This window comes from Watersipora subatra, chromosome 3, assembly GCF_963576615.1.
Source record: "Watersipora subatra chromosome 3, tzWatSuba1.1, whole genome shotgun sequence".
NCBI lineage: Eukaryota > Metazoa > Bryozoa > Gymnolaemata > Cheilostomatida > Watersiporidae > Watersipora > Watersipora subatra.
The window spans coordinates 57,478,406-57,495,546 of record NC_088710.1 but is presented as its reverse complement, the minus strand read 5'-3'; the positions used below and the strand labels follow the sequence as shown (position 1 = coordinate 57,495,546).

At 33.8% G+C, this 17,141-nt stretch overlaps 1 protein-coding gene across 1 annotated transcript; it reads left to right on the top strand.

The window, feature by feature from the left end:
* Positions 1-4,755: 4,755 nt before the first annotated feature.
* Positions 4,756-15,565, top strand: LOC137390784 (voltage-gated potassium channel KCNC1-like). Its single transcript, XM_068077103.1, has 8 exons — positions 4,756-4,975; positions 5,521-5,572; positions 6,207-6,431; positions 6,867-7,376; positions 9,091-9,328; positions 13,273-13,412; positions 14,197-14,379; positions 15,431-15,565. Exons 1-8 carry the CDS (start codon positions 4,764-4,766, stop codon positions 15,563-15,565), a joined length of 1,695 nt encoding a protein of 564 aa, XP_067933204.1. The 5' UTR covers positions 4,756-4,763.
* Positions 15,566-17,141: the final 1,576 nt, after the last annotated feature.

Here is a 17,141-nt window from a genome sequence, read left to right as displayed (position 1 = left end):
CATTTTTTGTATTAGCCTAATTAGCTAGTACACTTAGTATTCAGACTAGTTTACAAGATATTGAGGTGGTGAATAATTCTGACCAATGTATCAATTGTTCATAAATGACTTTAGTTTGTAACGTTTGTATTATGGCTTTTGATCGTTCAATTAATTTGTTACGATTATTGCCTGTTCACAAAGCATACAAGTTTAAGGCAAACAGTGAAAAGTTATTCACTCATCACAAGATTGTTAGCTATAAATGTACTTTTGGAGCTGCCATCATGCTTTTTTTCACCTCACTTCATACCTATATAAAGACTAATCAATATTGTTTTGAGGAATATTAATACAGGTTTAACAATACACCAGTTTTTCCAATTGAATAATGCAGCATGTCAGTTGAACTATTAAAAATCAAGCGTTATATTTTTCAACCAGTGACAACAAGATATGGTAGTTACAGTAAACTTAGCAACAGAAAGTTTATGGCACGCCTTGAAGTGCTACTCCTTGCAAGAACCTGTTTGAGCATTGAAAGCTCTGTAAGGGCTTTAATTGAACCCTTGAAAAATGCTATTCTCTGGAACACTACCTTGAGTCACTTGAAAAGTATTTTATATAATGTGAATGCTTCAATGTTAGGATCCAGCTTATCTGTCTAAATAAAGTATTATCTTAACAAACCAAACATTATTTCTCCAATTTCAATTTGAGGAAGGCTTTAAACGAGAAAGGACAAACGGCATCTGCGAGATAATCAATAAGCAGTGTTATATGAAGTGCTGTTCACAAACAGATATAATCGATCTAATATACAAAGTGAATATATGCACTGCTCCTCCTATTTTCTCAACATCAAATTGACGTCCGAGTGGTATCAAATACCCTTTTTTATTTTGTAAACATTAGGGATGCATGTATTGATTTCTCTGATGTCGCATTGGTCCTCCAACTATTTCTATTGTATGTTCCCATAAGAGCAGATAAGTTGAGCGAGCGTGTTGAGCGAGATTTCTCTTGATCTTCATGCTAGAAAATTTATATCTTCACGTAAGTCTGCACAGCATTATATGTAAAGCTATTGTTTTTCTGAAGATATGCCTTGTAGATGTCATAGTTTGCTGGTCAGCGCTATAGAAATAAAGGCATACTGACTGTTTGGAAAAAGGTTAACTACTGATGTTGAAACAATTTAAAAATTATTTGTCAGCAAAAATAAAAAGTGAGCATACAAAATAGTGCAAATTGCTGGATCAAACAATTTCTAAAGAAGTGCTGTTTAATGCGTTTATATATTCAGTTGTTTATATTATGAACAAATTTATATGTTTAGGTTTTGTAGCATGATTGATTTCAGAGATGATAGCATCTCTGATCATGTGGGTATCCAAAATGCTTGTTAATGATGCGGGTTTAATAATACAGTATCTTCATTTTGACCCTTAATTCAATAGCGAGCTTAAGAAAAATGTGAGAAGATTATTGGTTTTAGAAAATCTATAAGGTTTAAAAAAGATAGGCGGAATAATCCTCTGAGTTTTCAAATTCCGGTGAAAAGTAATGAAATGTTTCTTAGTTGTATTTTGAGCACAAAAAAGGTTGGCACAAGTAGTTTTTATTTTATTCATGCGCTGCAACTGTCACATTTAGTTACAAGCGCATAATATGAAACAATTTCAATTATTTTGACTAGTGGTACCTTAGAGTTCAACCTTCGGTGGTTCGGCATTCGAAGGAGCAGCTATGAATACATGGTTTGTAATAAAGTGAATATTTTATGTGTCACGTGTAAATTAAAAAAGAGCAATGAAAGAGTTTTGTGCAAAGCTAAATAAACTCTACAAATAGATTTTTTGAGCTTGTCAAAAGTGATGAATTGAAAACATGATAAGAGTGTTGTAATATTTGCTTAGAAAATCACATTTCTTTATTGTGAAACATTTCAAACTAATGACACACTTTTTTCTAAAGCTGTTTACAAGCTAGGGTAACTTTAACAACTAAGCAATGCACTTTTGGGATTCATATCTGCGGAACCGTGGAGTGAACAACTAGGGCAAAACAATCTGTTAACACGTAAGTTACAACTCATAGCTCAAGTTAAAGAAACAATGTTAGTGCTCGTTGATGCAAATTATCAGCAAGAAACTAATTTGATTTCTGAGAGTTTTCAAAATTTATGCACAAAGAAACAACAATTTAAAGACTCTCTAAATATGCTTAATATAATCAATTATCGAAATGTTATCACATCAGCAATATGCTGTCAACAAAAAACTCAACCTATTTAAACCTATTACTGGTATAAATGTCTAAGTCAATCAGAGGCATCAATAATTCTAGTTTGAAGAAAAAAACTCGGAGGTTGGTTCAAGTTACAGTTGCAGGATTAATAGCTTCAGTATCCGCTGTACGGAACGAAGGTTTATGAAAGATGCGCTCAATGTCATGCAGTTGAATGCAAATTCTTAATCTAAAACGATGAATAGAAAATAAGTAAATAGGTTTTGCAAAGAAATTATCAATCAGTTTAAATGTAATAATCATGAGAGCAAAACCTAGTACAGCTGAACTTGTATACAAGATTTCTTAGCTGTTGGAGTTATCTGCACACACTGGCTATGTAGAAGTGCTTCTACATTTATATGTAAATCAAAAGCACAAAAACGCCATTTTGATAAAAAAAGTAGAGTGTAACATACTTTCTAATTTTAATACTATTGATTCTTTGTCGCGCTTGTGAAATTTATTAGCTTATATATACACAAGTGTGCATCAAAATGTTATCTTTGTTAATAACTTGTTTGGCTGCTTTTAATATTAAGGTACATATGTGTGCGCATAATGATGCTTGCCCATTCAAGCTCACAGCTTCCTCGTCATATTATATCAAAAGGTTAATATATGCTCACCTATTATTGATTTCATGAAGTATAATACATAATGTGATTTTCTCCATTCACTATAGTTAATTTCTTCATTCACCTTTGTCTGTTCCTATCGGTCTATGCTAACTAATAGCTTGTCATGTGTTGAGTTCTTGTCAATCAAGGTAAGCGGACAGCTTTTGGATATTCACAGCTTATTAGTAGTTCTATTATGTAGAGCTCGTAAATTCACTGGCTGACATAACGTGTTTGGTCAAATCAGTATCGCTAAGGTTGAATTAATCACTGCCACAGACACACTTGTGTAGTTTGTATAGGACCCTATATAATACAGCACCGCTAAGTATGGAAAATCATCTGAATCACTGTTCATGAGTTTCATTTTAGCTTTTGATATCAAGTAAGTTTGTGAAATGTATATGAAATGTGAGGAGCAAAGTATGGACAGGTAAAAATACAACAACGACAAAAATAAAGGTGCTTTTTTACTAAATACAACAGTTTTGAATAAAGTGTGGAAGAAAAGTTAAATTGTTGGGCATATATTACTGCATAATAACATTGCTGAAAACTGTTAAGTTCTTGTTTCTCAAAATTAATAATAAGTTGAAATAGTTTATCTGCACCTAAATTATGTCACTTGCTTCGTTGAATGCTTTTCATGATGTGAGTGTGAGAGATATTGAATGTTCCTCATGATGCGAGTGTAAGAGATATTGAATGATCCTCATGATGCGAGTGTAAGAGATATTGAATGATCCTCATGATGTGAGTGTGAGAGATATTGACTGTTCCTCACGATGTGACTGTGAGAGATATTGAATGTTCCTCATGATGTGAATGTGAGAGATATTAACTGTTCCTCATGATGTGAGTGTGAGAGATATTGAATGTTCCTCATGATGTGAGTGTGAGAGATATTGAATGGTCCTCATGATTTGAGTGTGAGAGATATTGAATGATCCTCATGATGTGACTGTGAGAGATATTGAATGTTCATCATGATGTGAGTGTGAGAGATATTGAATGTTCCTCATGATGTGAGTGTGAGAGATATTGAATGATCCTCATGATGTGACTGTGAGAGATATTGAATGTTCATCATGATGTGAGTGTGAGAGATATTGAATGTTCCTCATGATGTGAGTGTGAGAGATATTGAATGTTCATCATGATGTGAGTGTGAGAGATATTGAATGGTCCTCATGATGTGACTGTAAGAGATATTGAATTTCCTCATGATGTGACTGTGAGAGATATTGAATGGTCCTCATGATGTGAGTGTGAGAGATATTGAATGTTCCTCATGATGTGAGTGTGAGAGATATTGAATGTTCCTCATGATGTGACTGTGAGAGATATTGAATGTTCCTCATGATGTGAGTGTGAGAGATATTGAATGTTCCTCATGATGTGAGTGTGAGAGATATTGAATGGTCCTCATGATGTGAGTGTGAGAGATATTGAATGTTCCTCATGATGTGACTGTGAGAGATATTGAATGGTCCTCATGATGTGAGTGTGAGAGATATTGAGCATAGATACAAGCGCTGTATAATAAAAAACCATGAAAATTAAACTGGAAACTTTAAACGCGAAACGTTTTGTCATGCCTCACTTTAATAATTTCTATAAAATATGAAACCTTGCCCAGCGTGAATTATAGAGTTGGAGAACTAACAATTTTCAAAATATTCACAGTCCTAAATATTCAGTCTTCGAACCACTAATTATGTTATTTTAATGGTTGATATAATACCCTTGCATTGTGACTTCCTTTTCATCTTTTAACATTGAGGTGAAGCTTGTTCCATTACAAGAAGAATTTGGGGAAGATTCTTCAGTTCTCAATGGCTGAGGTGTTCTTTTGCAGTAATGATAATAGAAAAGATGACAGCTAAACCGTCCAAGGAAAAAGTCACATTGAATGTTGGAGGCGTACGGCATGTAACACTGTATAGCACTTTAGAAAATCTTCCGGGCACAAGGCTATACTGTTTAGCAAAGCTCAGAGAGCATGACGAGAGTTATGATCCCAATGAGAAGGAATACTATTTTGATAGGAATCCTGATGCATTTTTGGCTGTTTTAGAATACTACAGGTGAGTTTTTCTTTCAGTAATACTACTATTATAAATGCTAGAATATTTTCAAACTCTTTGAATTGGTAATTAGTTGGTTTTGCTATTGCATTATAACGCTGTGTTGCATTGTTACAGCAGCTATATTCATATAGCTAGCTATATACATATAGCTAACTATATACATGTAGCTAGATATTGCATTCATATTAACTCTTTTTACCAAGCACTCGCTGACTTACTGGTGACAGATGTTGCTGTCTCGGGGTTAATAAGTAATGCTGCTGCAGTTATATTTCTATAGCAATGTCAACATATATAAATATGGTTGATAAATAGCCCAGTTTTTGTTTTGTTTACTAAAATATATTTCAACACGCTGTTATGTTTGCTAAAAGAATTAAAAAGCAGAATTTGTATTTTCAAGGATTATGACCTGTATTAAATGACACTGCAGAAATGTTTACAGAACATTCATGATATAAATATCAATCTGAAGGAGTACCTGCTGAAGCTGTCATTTATATTGCATCTCATTATATTAATCAATAGCCTACTTATTTTAGAACTGGAGAGCTTCACATGGCAGACAATATCTGCGGAAACGCTATGAAAAAGGTAAACACAGTCAATCATGAAATGCAATACATGATAAAGAGAGGTAGAAATCTATCATGCAGTGAAGAGGTAATCTCTGACTGGCCTTAGCTCGCCTAGATCACTGTATTGTATTTAATAGAGCTTTTACTAAAACTAAACAGCAATCAGCATCTCTCCCATAATGCATCAGATATCTGCAGAACTCTGACTACCTACTAGCGAGCACTAGATTTGACTTTCCTTTAAAACTTTCCACCTTTCATGGAAAGACTAATGGATAGAATGGAAGTCAAACTTTTGTATAAGGCAAATGTAGAATTTTTTTATTCAATCACTTTTTTACCAGTTTTACTAGCAAGAGTAAAGATTGAATAGCAATGGTAATGTTGTAAGATAATTCAAACATTCTTGTACTTTTGTAAAAAAATATATAAGTCAGGCTACTGAAAAAAGTTGATCATATAATATTCCAACAAAAGTGCCTTACATGGGAATGCAGTTGTTAAAATTCAAAATTTAATGTAGTTTTAGATGACCTTTACCTTTCTCCTTTTTCAACTGTTTAATTTCATGCCTTCTTCAGGCTTTATATGTCAGGATGTTACTTATATTGTCTGTGACCAAATACATTAATAGCTCTATGTTTCATTAGGAGCTCAAGTTCTGGGGAGTATTTGAAGTAGAGATCGAAGCGTGCTGTTGGGGAGACTACTCCAAATTCTTGGATCATAGAGAAACACTGGCTAATCTAGATGATACATTCGGAGGTGGCTCTCAGTTTGAGGCAGCAGAGCTTAGTCAAATGAGTAAGTGGAAGCGCTACCAGACAATCATTTGGAATACTTTGGAGTATCCATCGTACTCGCGCGGCGCAAAGGTAAGCATTCTAAACCTCGCTACCCAGAATGCTATGTGCAGTGATTACAGTTCTTGTGACATACTGTATGTAATTAGCTGCTCGTATTGGCAGCTAATATAATATTTCGCCATTTTATTGATGCCTTGATAAACGTTAAGCGCTGTAATAATAGTAGTAAAACATTGGACGCTGCTCGTGTCTTGAAAACTAATCGTTTTTATATGAAACTATAATATGCATACTCTAAAATATTTCCTGTCAAATTTACAGCAACTAGCTAGATTTTGAGTTTTTAATTTTTTCTAGTCAGTCAGAAGATGGTAAATGTTTTTAATAAAGGAAAAATCTTAAACCGATGTAATTGTTTTATTATTATAGTTTGATAAATCTTGATAAGAAAATTCCTGATAAACATGGAAATAAATGATTATTGCTAGTGAAACTTTATTTTAGGCTCTGATGTTTCTTTCTATTTTCGTCGTCTTGATATCCATACTCTCTTTCGTCTGTGAGTCACACTACTGGTTTAAAGTCCTCAAGAGTAACACAACTATACCAGCCGAGGACCCGGATAGATACTATCCAGCTGCCTCAAAGCTAATTTGCTGTAACTCTGTTAACAATGTCACAGAGTACCCACAAACAGTTACTGTCCAGTACCTGCACTACGTCGACTGGTGTTGTCTTATCTTTTTTTTCCTCGAGCTCACTATTCGATTCATATTCTGCCCCAACAAGTGTAAGTTTTTCAAAAGCCTTCTCAACATCATCGACATCATTTGTATTGTACCGCAAATCATCTCCATCACTCTTGAGACACTCGAAAGCTCACTGAGTGATGACGCTGTTAGAGTGGGAGACATCTTGCAGTTGGCGAGCATTTTACGTGTAGTCCGTGTGCTCAGAATATTCAAAATCATGAAACATTACTCAGCCTTCAAAGTCTTGGCCTACACCATAAAGGTTGGTAGAGTGACTAAGATAGCATATACATATATATCATAGACATAGATACATCATAGACATATATACATCTAAAATTATTTAATTTACTAAAAGTATTTAATTGTTTAACAGTTGTTTTAAAAACGACTCCGACCACTTGACAGAATTGTGGACAGACTCTGACCACTTGACAGAATTGTGGACACTATCCTACTGTATATACTACTATATGATTCATAGAAACCCCATTCTGGATTGTTACAACTCGGTTTCTGTGGTAGAAGAGGCATAAATATTTTAACATTTTTTAGCATGTATATAAAATGTAAAATAACGAGAACTCTACATCCAAAATAGGATTTCTGTGGAGTAAAGTAATAATAATAATTTAGATAAGGAAAAAATATTCAGCTTAAAGTTCTTGAAGTACAGCTTGATAAGAGATAAGACCGCATCGTTAAAACTGACAGTAGCTAAACTCTTAGTCCAAATTTAATACATAGTTAGTATAATTTAGTAATTTATACAAACTTTAATACAAATATTTATAGATTTAGCTCTAAAACTTATCTGAGAAATCAGATTTTTCAGATGTCAGGAGTCTTTATTTGTAAAAAAGACACCTGACGAGCGACACCACGAAACAGATTTTCAATGAAGAGTAATTCAACTTTCTAGATAAGTTTTAATCTAAACAATTCCTCTACTTATTACAATTAGTGTAGAGTTCTCGTAGCTTTAAATATTACGTTACTTTATTAATATTTAATCGTAGTGTTATTGCCAATAACACTTTATTGGCAATAGTTTCATTTTAATTAGAAATGTTTTTCAAATTATACTATACAACAATAATAAAATTAGAAATACTTTTGAATATAACATACGATAACTAACTACACTTACACTGTATATTTATAGATTTAGTTTCATATTTCCTGTAGTGCGCTATTTAATATCTTTATTTCAGTAACTATCTTCTAGATGATTATTTACGTCAGCACTATATATATATATATAGATATATCATAGGTATATATATTTATGTATATATACATAAATATGATATGTGTTTATGTATATATACATAAATACATATCATATTTATGTATATATATATTTATTTAGTGGAACTTTTGTGTGCAATTACATATGTAATTCCTAGTAATCCCTTCTAATCACTGTAACCATCTGATTATGCATACCTTACATAGAGCATATTCTATTAGGCAAATTTTATCTGATGAGTGCAGTTGTTTTAACTGTATGAAGCAAAATAGTATTAAAATGTTGCAAACTTTTTAGTTCTACGGTTTAGTTCATTTTATATATTTGTTTATATATTTATATATACATATTCATCCATTTCTAAATTTATGTCTATATAAATATGATATGTGTATATTTATTTATATATTCACATATATATTATTTGAACACCCTTTATTACAACCCAAACAAAGATGACGTTTACTTTAGTCAAAAAAACTTCCAATGTATAGTTTCCAGTAATGTACCAGTTAACATCCTTTACCTTTGTATGTTTGTGAATGCCAACTAAAATTATTCAATTTAAGTTAAAATCACCTGTGACTGAAAGTGCTGAAAAGGTGTAGTTAGGATTCAGTTGACGCATAACAGATTCTTAGGATCAATTACTAAGCATACATGTAGAACTCCGACTATATTAACTGTTGAGCTGGTACCCAGGCTAGCTGATGTTTATTTGCAGGTCAGCACTAAGGAGTTACTTCTGATGGTTGTCTTTCTCATGAGCGGTGTCATGATATTCGCCAGCATCATACATTACGCTGAGCCCACCAACTTCACCTCTATTCCGATAGGCATCTGGTGGGCGCTTGTTACCATGACTACAGTTGGCTATGGTGACCGTGTACCGGACTCACTGACTGGATATCTCTTTGGCTGTCTCTGTGTGATTAGTGGCGTACTAGTTATCGCTTTCACAGGTACGATTTATGGTATTCTCTTTGGTTTGTGCGATGGGATAGTACGATATGACTAGGTGGATAATACTCATTGCGTTATGGTCACCAATTTTATATTCTTTTGCACCGATGACAGCAATGTTGGCTCGCTGCAATCAACTGTTACCACAGAATTTTGTTTTGAGTAAAATACTGCTAATACTGATAAAATAAGTAAATAAATATAATAAATAAAATAGTGATATCGACCAGTTTCGAGTTATATGTATACATATATATATATAAAAAGTTATGTTATATATAATTTTATATATTACAAGTTATATACATGTATACATACAACTATATTTATTGGGCAGTCCAAAGTCATTTTTAGGGAAAAAATGTTTTACATATGATGCCAAAAAGATCAATAAATAAACAGGTATTGGCATGTGGTGTCATAAATGCAAAAACAAAAATTTATTCAAGAATTACTCAAAAACTTTTATAAAATATTTTGTGTGTGCGAATATTCTTAAAAGTATTGCATAATTTATGCATGAAATAGCAGCTGTAGTCTCGTGGTCGAAAACACCTGACGGGCAAATTACTAACTGGGGTTTAATTTAGAAAAAGGCCAATGGCAAGAACAAGAAGGACATCCAACCTTAAATTTCTCTCTGCGACTGTGCTTGGTTCCAAATGTCAAGGTTTCCTTGTCGCTGAGCTCAAACAGGTTTAGCCATGATCACAGAGCCAATGTTTGTTCAACAATTCTCTTAAAAACATGCACGGCCTCTGCTTCCAGTAAGTGAAGCAGACATCATATTTGAGACTATAAAATACGAGGGTCTCAAAATACTATGTTGATGAAGTTATTCTTGAGACTATTGCTGTCATAAGACAACACTTAAAAAATACATATTAGTATCTCAAAGGTGGCGATGAGAAACATACACTCCCAAATCAATTTTTATGACTTCATTATCCGGAGGTTTTGCTGTTGAAGAAGTCGAAATACGTTTGTATTTTTAGCTCTCGTTACGGCAAATCCAATTGATATCAATGTTTATGTTTCAATTCGTGAAGCATTAATATCGACGTTTGTCCTCCATTAGTTTGCTAGTGAGGATAGAATTGATGATTTATGAACGATTTCTTTGACGTTCATCCTGTCGACTTCATAATCAATTGTAAATTAAAAGAACTCAGTAAGGTTGCTGTATAGATTTGCTGTTGAACAAAAGCAGCTGCTTCTAGCCCAACCTCTATTTCTAACTGCTTAGCGATGATCATTGAAAAACAAACTTTATCAATACTTTGCATGCAGTTCAATAGAAAGCAATCAAGGAAAAAACTTCTCATTGGTGATACTGTCGGGTGATGTGCCCTTTCTAATGGGATTGAAATTAGAATGAACATGTGTGCATTCTTAGGCTACAATTGTATACTTTCTTGTACCGATCTTCTAACAACATTTTATTAACCACATGTATGTTAAACATAGTTCAGTGTTGCGAGGAGTTACTAAAAACTATATTCCGATGGCCATCTGTCAAAATGCTATTTAAAATATCTTCTACGGGTAGTTGATTTTAGGATTTGAATTTAATTGGCAGAGTTGAAATAAGGCGTGTCTCTGTTTTATAAAAGAGTAGCATCTAGTTCAGCTAAGGATGATTTAAAGTTAAACAATGTTGATCATACATAAAGATTCATAATAGCGCTTTGATGTGCATCTAGTCAACAGCATGAAATATCTAGTAGTAATTACTAGCAACTCATGGGGAAAGAGGTCATTTGTAATACACAACCAGGGTCTCTTTATATAAATGCTATATACAACAAGGGTCTCTTTATATAAATGCTATATACAACAAGGGTCTCTTTATATAAATGCTATATACAACAAGGGTCTCTTTATATAAATGCTATACACAACCAGGATCTCTTTATATAAATTCTATATACAACAAGGGTGTTCTATATAGATATTATATACAACAAGGGCATCAAATATAAGTATTATATACAACAAGGGTCTCTTTATATAAATGCTATATACAACCAGGGTCTCTTTATATAAATGCTATATACAACCAGGGTCTCTTTATATAAATGCTATATACAACCAGGGTCTCTTTATATAAATGCTATATACAACCAGGGTCTCTTTATATAAATGTTATAAACAACAAGGGTGTTCTATATAGGTATTATATACAACAAGGGTATAATATATAAGTATTATATACAACACGGACATCATATATAAGTATTACATGTATATATAACAACAAAAATTTCTGAAAAATAACATAATTGAAAGGAAATAAAATCTCATTGTTAGCGAAACCCTGACTAGAATTCTCTATGCAGCCCTACAGTCTTGTCTAACAGCTGCTAAAAGCTATTTTAACACTTAATATAAACTGTTTAAAAATTGGAGCTGGTTTTTCTATTTCCTTTGAAGTTGTTTGGCACAGGGGCACGATTTAGGCTGGTTTTTATATGTTCAGTAATCAACTATGCAGCTAGATTTCTGTTGGGAGTTGAACAAATCACACATTTCTATCGGTAAGACTTTTGGACTAGTCATCTGGCAGTGTCATGTATTGGCAACCATAGCAACTAAACATACATAGGCAGCCATTGTCAACCTCAGAGATTGTTTGTAATGAATATTTTATAGCCTCTTTGTGGCGAGTGAATGAGCCTCAGTCGATTGGAGAATTGATTGCTGTTAGTTATTTTATCTGCCTCGCTTGTATAATTCAGATAGGCTATTGGGACTTGAGCAAAGGTTTCTGGGTAGCTGCAGCCAGTTCAATCTCATAATCGCTAGCGCAATGAGCGTTATAGTAGAATTTCGACCTCAAATAATTTGACATACAACATTAAATTTGAGTAAATCATTTTCGATATACAAAGTTGTTTTCAACATACATCCTACAACATTTCATGAAACATAGCTTTATAGTTTTGTAATGAAGGTTAAAGAACCTAGTAGAAGTTAACAATAACAAAAGTAAATTAAGAAATTCAAACTACCGTTCACGCATCTCCAAGTTGAAGTAACAACAAAAAAATGGTTTCCACCTATTATTAATTCAGTTTTTACATTTAGTTTTTAGAATATTTTACATGATTTATTTGATTTAATACTATATGTAATTACTAGCCAAATGCCGGTGTTGCACGGGTAGTAAGAAGCAGCTTATAGACAGTGACAGGTAATGTACTTGCCTGCCACTTGTTATTAGCCTAGCACATTGCAAACGGCTAATGTGAGTAAGCTACTATCCGTCTTGCTAAACTTACTAATAAAAGCTGTGAGAGCAAGCTTTAGTAACATTGCTCGTGCAGGGTGCTATGTGTATTTTAACCAAGATAATGACTCATACTGCCTAATGAAACCATTGCATCTTGCGTAGCTTAATTGGTTAAGTTATCGGGAGGTTGTATGATCAAATCCAGCGCGAAGCGAATCTTTCATTCCTAGATTTTAATAGCTATAGCTGGACAGACCGAAGACAGACTTTGAAATTTATATATATTGATTGGAAGAATGCATAGCTTTAAAATAAATTAAACTAAATAGAATACATATTTATTTGAAGACTTGCTCAAACACTGTCTTGCATTAGGAAGTAAATATTGAAATAGATTACCTCCTATGTTAAGGTTTGAGTATCTTCAAGTGTTTTAATTCCGCTGACCCATTATTTTACATCATATTAACAATCATCAAATGTAAAACAGCATAGACATGTTGAAAAGAAAAATTATAATTGTTGTTAAATTAATAAAAATAATAAAGGAATCGACCTACACTTATTATATTTTTGGACTTTTTAAAATGTTTTTTAAATCGTTTAAAATCATGAGGTAAGAAATCCACTGCTTTGACCACTGCATAAACACTGCTATTGCTTTGTTACCATTATAATTATTATCTCTGGTAAACGTCTTTCTATTTGCAGTTCCAATTGTTGTCAACAACTTTACACTCTACTACTCGCACGCTAATTCACGAGCGAAACTGCCAATGGGCACGAAAAAGAAAAGAGAAAAGCAGCCAAGGCTGGTCGCAGTTAGCCCAACATTTAACAGCCTGTCAGACGTAAGTCTTAAGGGCATATACTCTAACTATTGTGTGAAACGTTACTTCGCCTCAAACACAATAACAATATATGCAATCATCAGGTACAAATATATTTAATCTTTAGTAGACATTGTTTGTCATCCGGTCATTATCCTCAGAACAGTTCAGTATCACTTCTCAATTTTACAAAGCTCAATATGTTGGATAGCTCTTAAATATTACGACTAAATGTTTCGCTTTGTCTATGCAAATAGCTAAGGTTTAAATAGCATTGAATATGTCGGTACATCAGTCCGCGAGTGTAACTTTAAAGCCATTTAAGAATAATTCTATGAATATGTCTATTGTTAAACATGCAAAAATGTCAATCAAGAATTTATAGTTTAATAATATTAAGCCTGGTGTTTCCCAGGTTTCTCTCATTTTCAATGAGATAGCCCACAGAGTGCATGTAGATTTTTAATACAAGTTGTTACACTGCTTTTATGGCAACAATCCATGAGCACGCTTTTTGCGGACTAACAGACATACTCACGTGCACGGACACGCGCACGCACAAAGTGGGATTTATCGATATAAATATATATCAATATTTTCCTGAGTATCAGTCGCTCTAGTAATTTAGTATCATCTATATTAACAAGAGCGAGAGATTACTTAGCGAGAGATTGTCAATCAGCATTCAAGAGAGATGATCAAACGCGAAAAACAGCGAATAACTCAACTTTAGAACACCTTAAAATATTTAAAACTGGCATAAACCAAATTAAATTGTCGGATAAAAAGCTTCATTTAATTTTAGAGAGATGTGGAAACCCCAATTTCTACACTAATGGATGATGCCAATGTGCATGAGGACTATGATAACAACCTGAACATTGACCGGAAAGAGGCAAATGCCAAGGTCAAACCATCTAAGCTGGCGCTCGGCTCACAGAGGGGCTCAACCTTGTCAGTCAAACCTCTTGTCTCACCGAAAGTCACTGTAAGTACACCTCAACCATATTTACTACTGTACTCATGCTGTCACTGTAAATACACATCAACTATATTTACTACTATACTCATGCTGACACTGTATGTACACATCAACCATATTTACTACTGTACTCATACTGTCACTGTAAGTACACATCAACTATATTTACTACTGTACTCATACTGACACTGTAAGTACACATCAACTATATTTACTACTGTACTCATACTGTCACTGTAAGTACACATCAACTATATTTACTACTGTACTCATACTGTCACTGTAAATACACATCAACCATATTTACTACTGTACTCATACTGTCACTGTAAGTACACATCAACTATATTCACTACTATACTCATACTGTCACTGTAAGTATGCATCAACTATATTTACTACTATACTAATACTGACACTGTAAGTACACATCAACTATATTTACTACTGTACTCATACTGTCACTGTAAGTGCACATCAACTATATTTACTACTATACTCATACTGTCACTGTAAGTGCACATCAACTATATTTACTACTGTACTCATACTGTCACTGTAAGTACACATCAACTATAACTACTACTGTACTCATACTGTCACTGTAAGTACACATCAACTATATTTACTACTGTACTCATACTGTCACTGTAAGTACACATCAACCATATTTACTACTGTATTCATACTGTCACTGTAAGTACACATCAACCATATTTACTACTGTACTCATACTGTCTCTGTAAGTGCACATCAACTATATTTACTACTGTACTCATACTGTCACTGTAAGTACACATCAACTATATTTACTACTATACTCATACTGTCACTGTAAGTGCACATCAACTATATTTACTACTGTACTCATACTCATTGTCACCCGTAAACTCAAATCCTCCAAGCCTTCTCACTGCCAATATTAGTCTGAGTAAATTCCAGTAGGTCATTAAATAGTGCAAATAGTGAGGGAACAAGATTGCCTACACGTCTTGCCTAGTTGGAGGCCTCAATTGCTATGCGGCCTCAATATTTAGAAAAAATTGGCAATTTTTAGAACCAACACCAGAAGGAGGCAATGGAGATTGTACAGACATACGAGCAGACCAACAGACATTTGATGAACGAAAGGAGGAAGCAGTACATGATGGCTTTTAAACGACTGGAAGACAGAAAGAAACGTAATTATTAAAAAAATTCAACAATTTTAATTCACAAGCAAAGCAGATCATTTACTGAAGCTAAAGGGTAAATGCTGTCATTTGCTGCTAATATGGCTGCGCCAGGTAGATTCTCTACTACTTATGAATTTGGTTTGGGATACTTACGGGGACCAAAAACAAATGAACATAGTTTTCATTAGTAACAATATCTGGTTGAGGCAAATCTTTCTTATCCAAATTATACCTGATTGAATTCATAAGGTTAGGCAATTTCTATGAACCGAATGATAGCTCACTCAGGGAGGCATACAGTAAAACAATTACCCATCTTATATAGATAGTTTCTTTAAAATTACCAGTTTCATTTAACTTAATTTGAATACCTGGGCATATCAACTGTGCGTAACGGGTAGATGGGCATACCAATTATCTCTGCACTTCCTTGTGCAAGTTTACTAGCAAGTGTTGGCATGATATCATCAGTTTGAATATTTCCGATGAAATTTTATTTCCGTCGAGTCTATTGAATTTTAGGTCTATTGGGTATTGATAGCAGGAAACAAGTAGCCACGTCAACAGGTTACTTACATTGGTATCTTAATATAATAGACTGCATTGTGCTATTACATGACAGGCAGGCGCACTGCGCCACCCCTGTGACCTCTCGGATAGGTACACGCAATGACCAGTTGAATTGTATCAGATGCCTTCAGCTCGAGGAGCTGCAGTGTATTTTAAAAAAGTGAATTCTGTATGGAGAGAGTATCATGATGTACAAACCTTCACTTGAAGTTTGCGCAACTGTATATCATGTATATGTGAACAAAGACGAGTTACTGTTTAACTGAAACTTGCGCTCAAAATCACAGATATCTTTGAAAGGATTTCGCATAAAAGCCTGTGATTGAAGTAATCTGTTTGTTTATAGATAGAGATCCTTGAATGTTCATATTTTACTCTGATGAGATGCAAGGGAGAGTTTGGAGTACTAGTCAAGGATGAGCCGCACTACATATGCAGTCAAAATTATTTTTTTACTGTTTATTTATTTCTTGTCCATCATTATATTTTCTATAGCAGGATGTACAGCTAATCTGTCCAGTTGTTTGCAATGCAGACATGAGCTCTTTATGGTGTATCTTTAATAAAATATACAAAATCTTGTACAATAATGGATATCGAACAATGCACTGTTCCATCTTACACACACCACCTAGTGTTATTACCGTATTCATGCACGCTTGACATCTTAGAATCTAGCAAATAATTTCACTATCCGAAATACTGAAATAGTTTTATGGTCATAGCTAGCTTATCTCTGCACAAGTACTAGGACTGTCACCATGCGTAGTCCTAGAATTTTCTGAAGACTGCATATTGCTAACAAGACCCGCCATTCTAACACGCCATTATTTTAAATTATAATTGTGATCTATGAATAGTTGGCATTTGGTTTACATTTCTGAGATGAAGGTACAACTATATAGTTGACCTTTTGAACTAAACATAGCGAAGCTTACAGCATTTAGATACCCCATTGCGCTATTGTGTTGGCCGTATGCCAATTTTCCATAATGTCAACTGTACATGCGTATTACAAAACAA

Excerpts from the sequence above, each read along its gene's own strand:
- LOC137390784 (XM_068077103.1), top strand. The coding sequence starts at position 4,764 with ATGACAGCTAAACCGTCCAAGGAAAAAGTCACATTGAATGTTGGAGGC. Across the intron at positions 5,573-6,206 it reads GCGGAAACGCTATGAAAAAG|GAGCTCAAGTTCTGGGGAGT; the intron begins GTAAACACAGTC and ends ATGTTTCATTAG. Across the intron at positions 13,413-14,196 it reads CATTTAACAGCCTGTCAGAC|AGAGATGTGGAAACCCCAAT; the intron begins GTAAGTCTTAAG and ends ATTTAATTTTAG.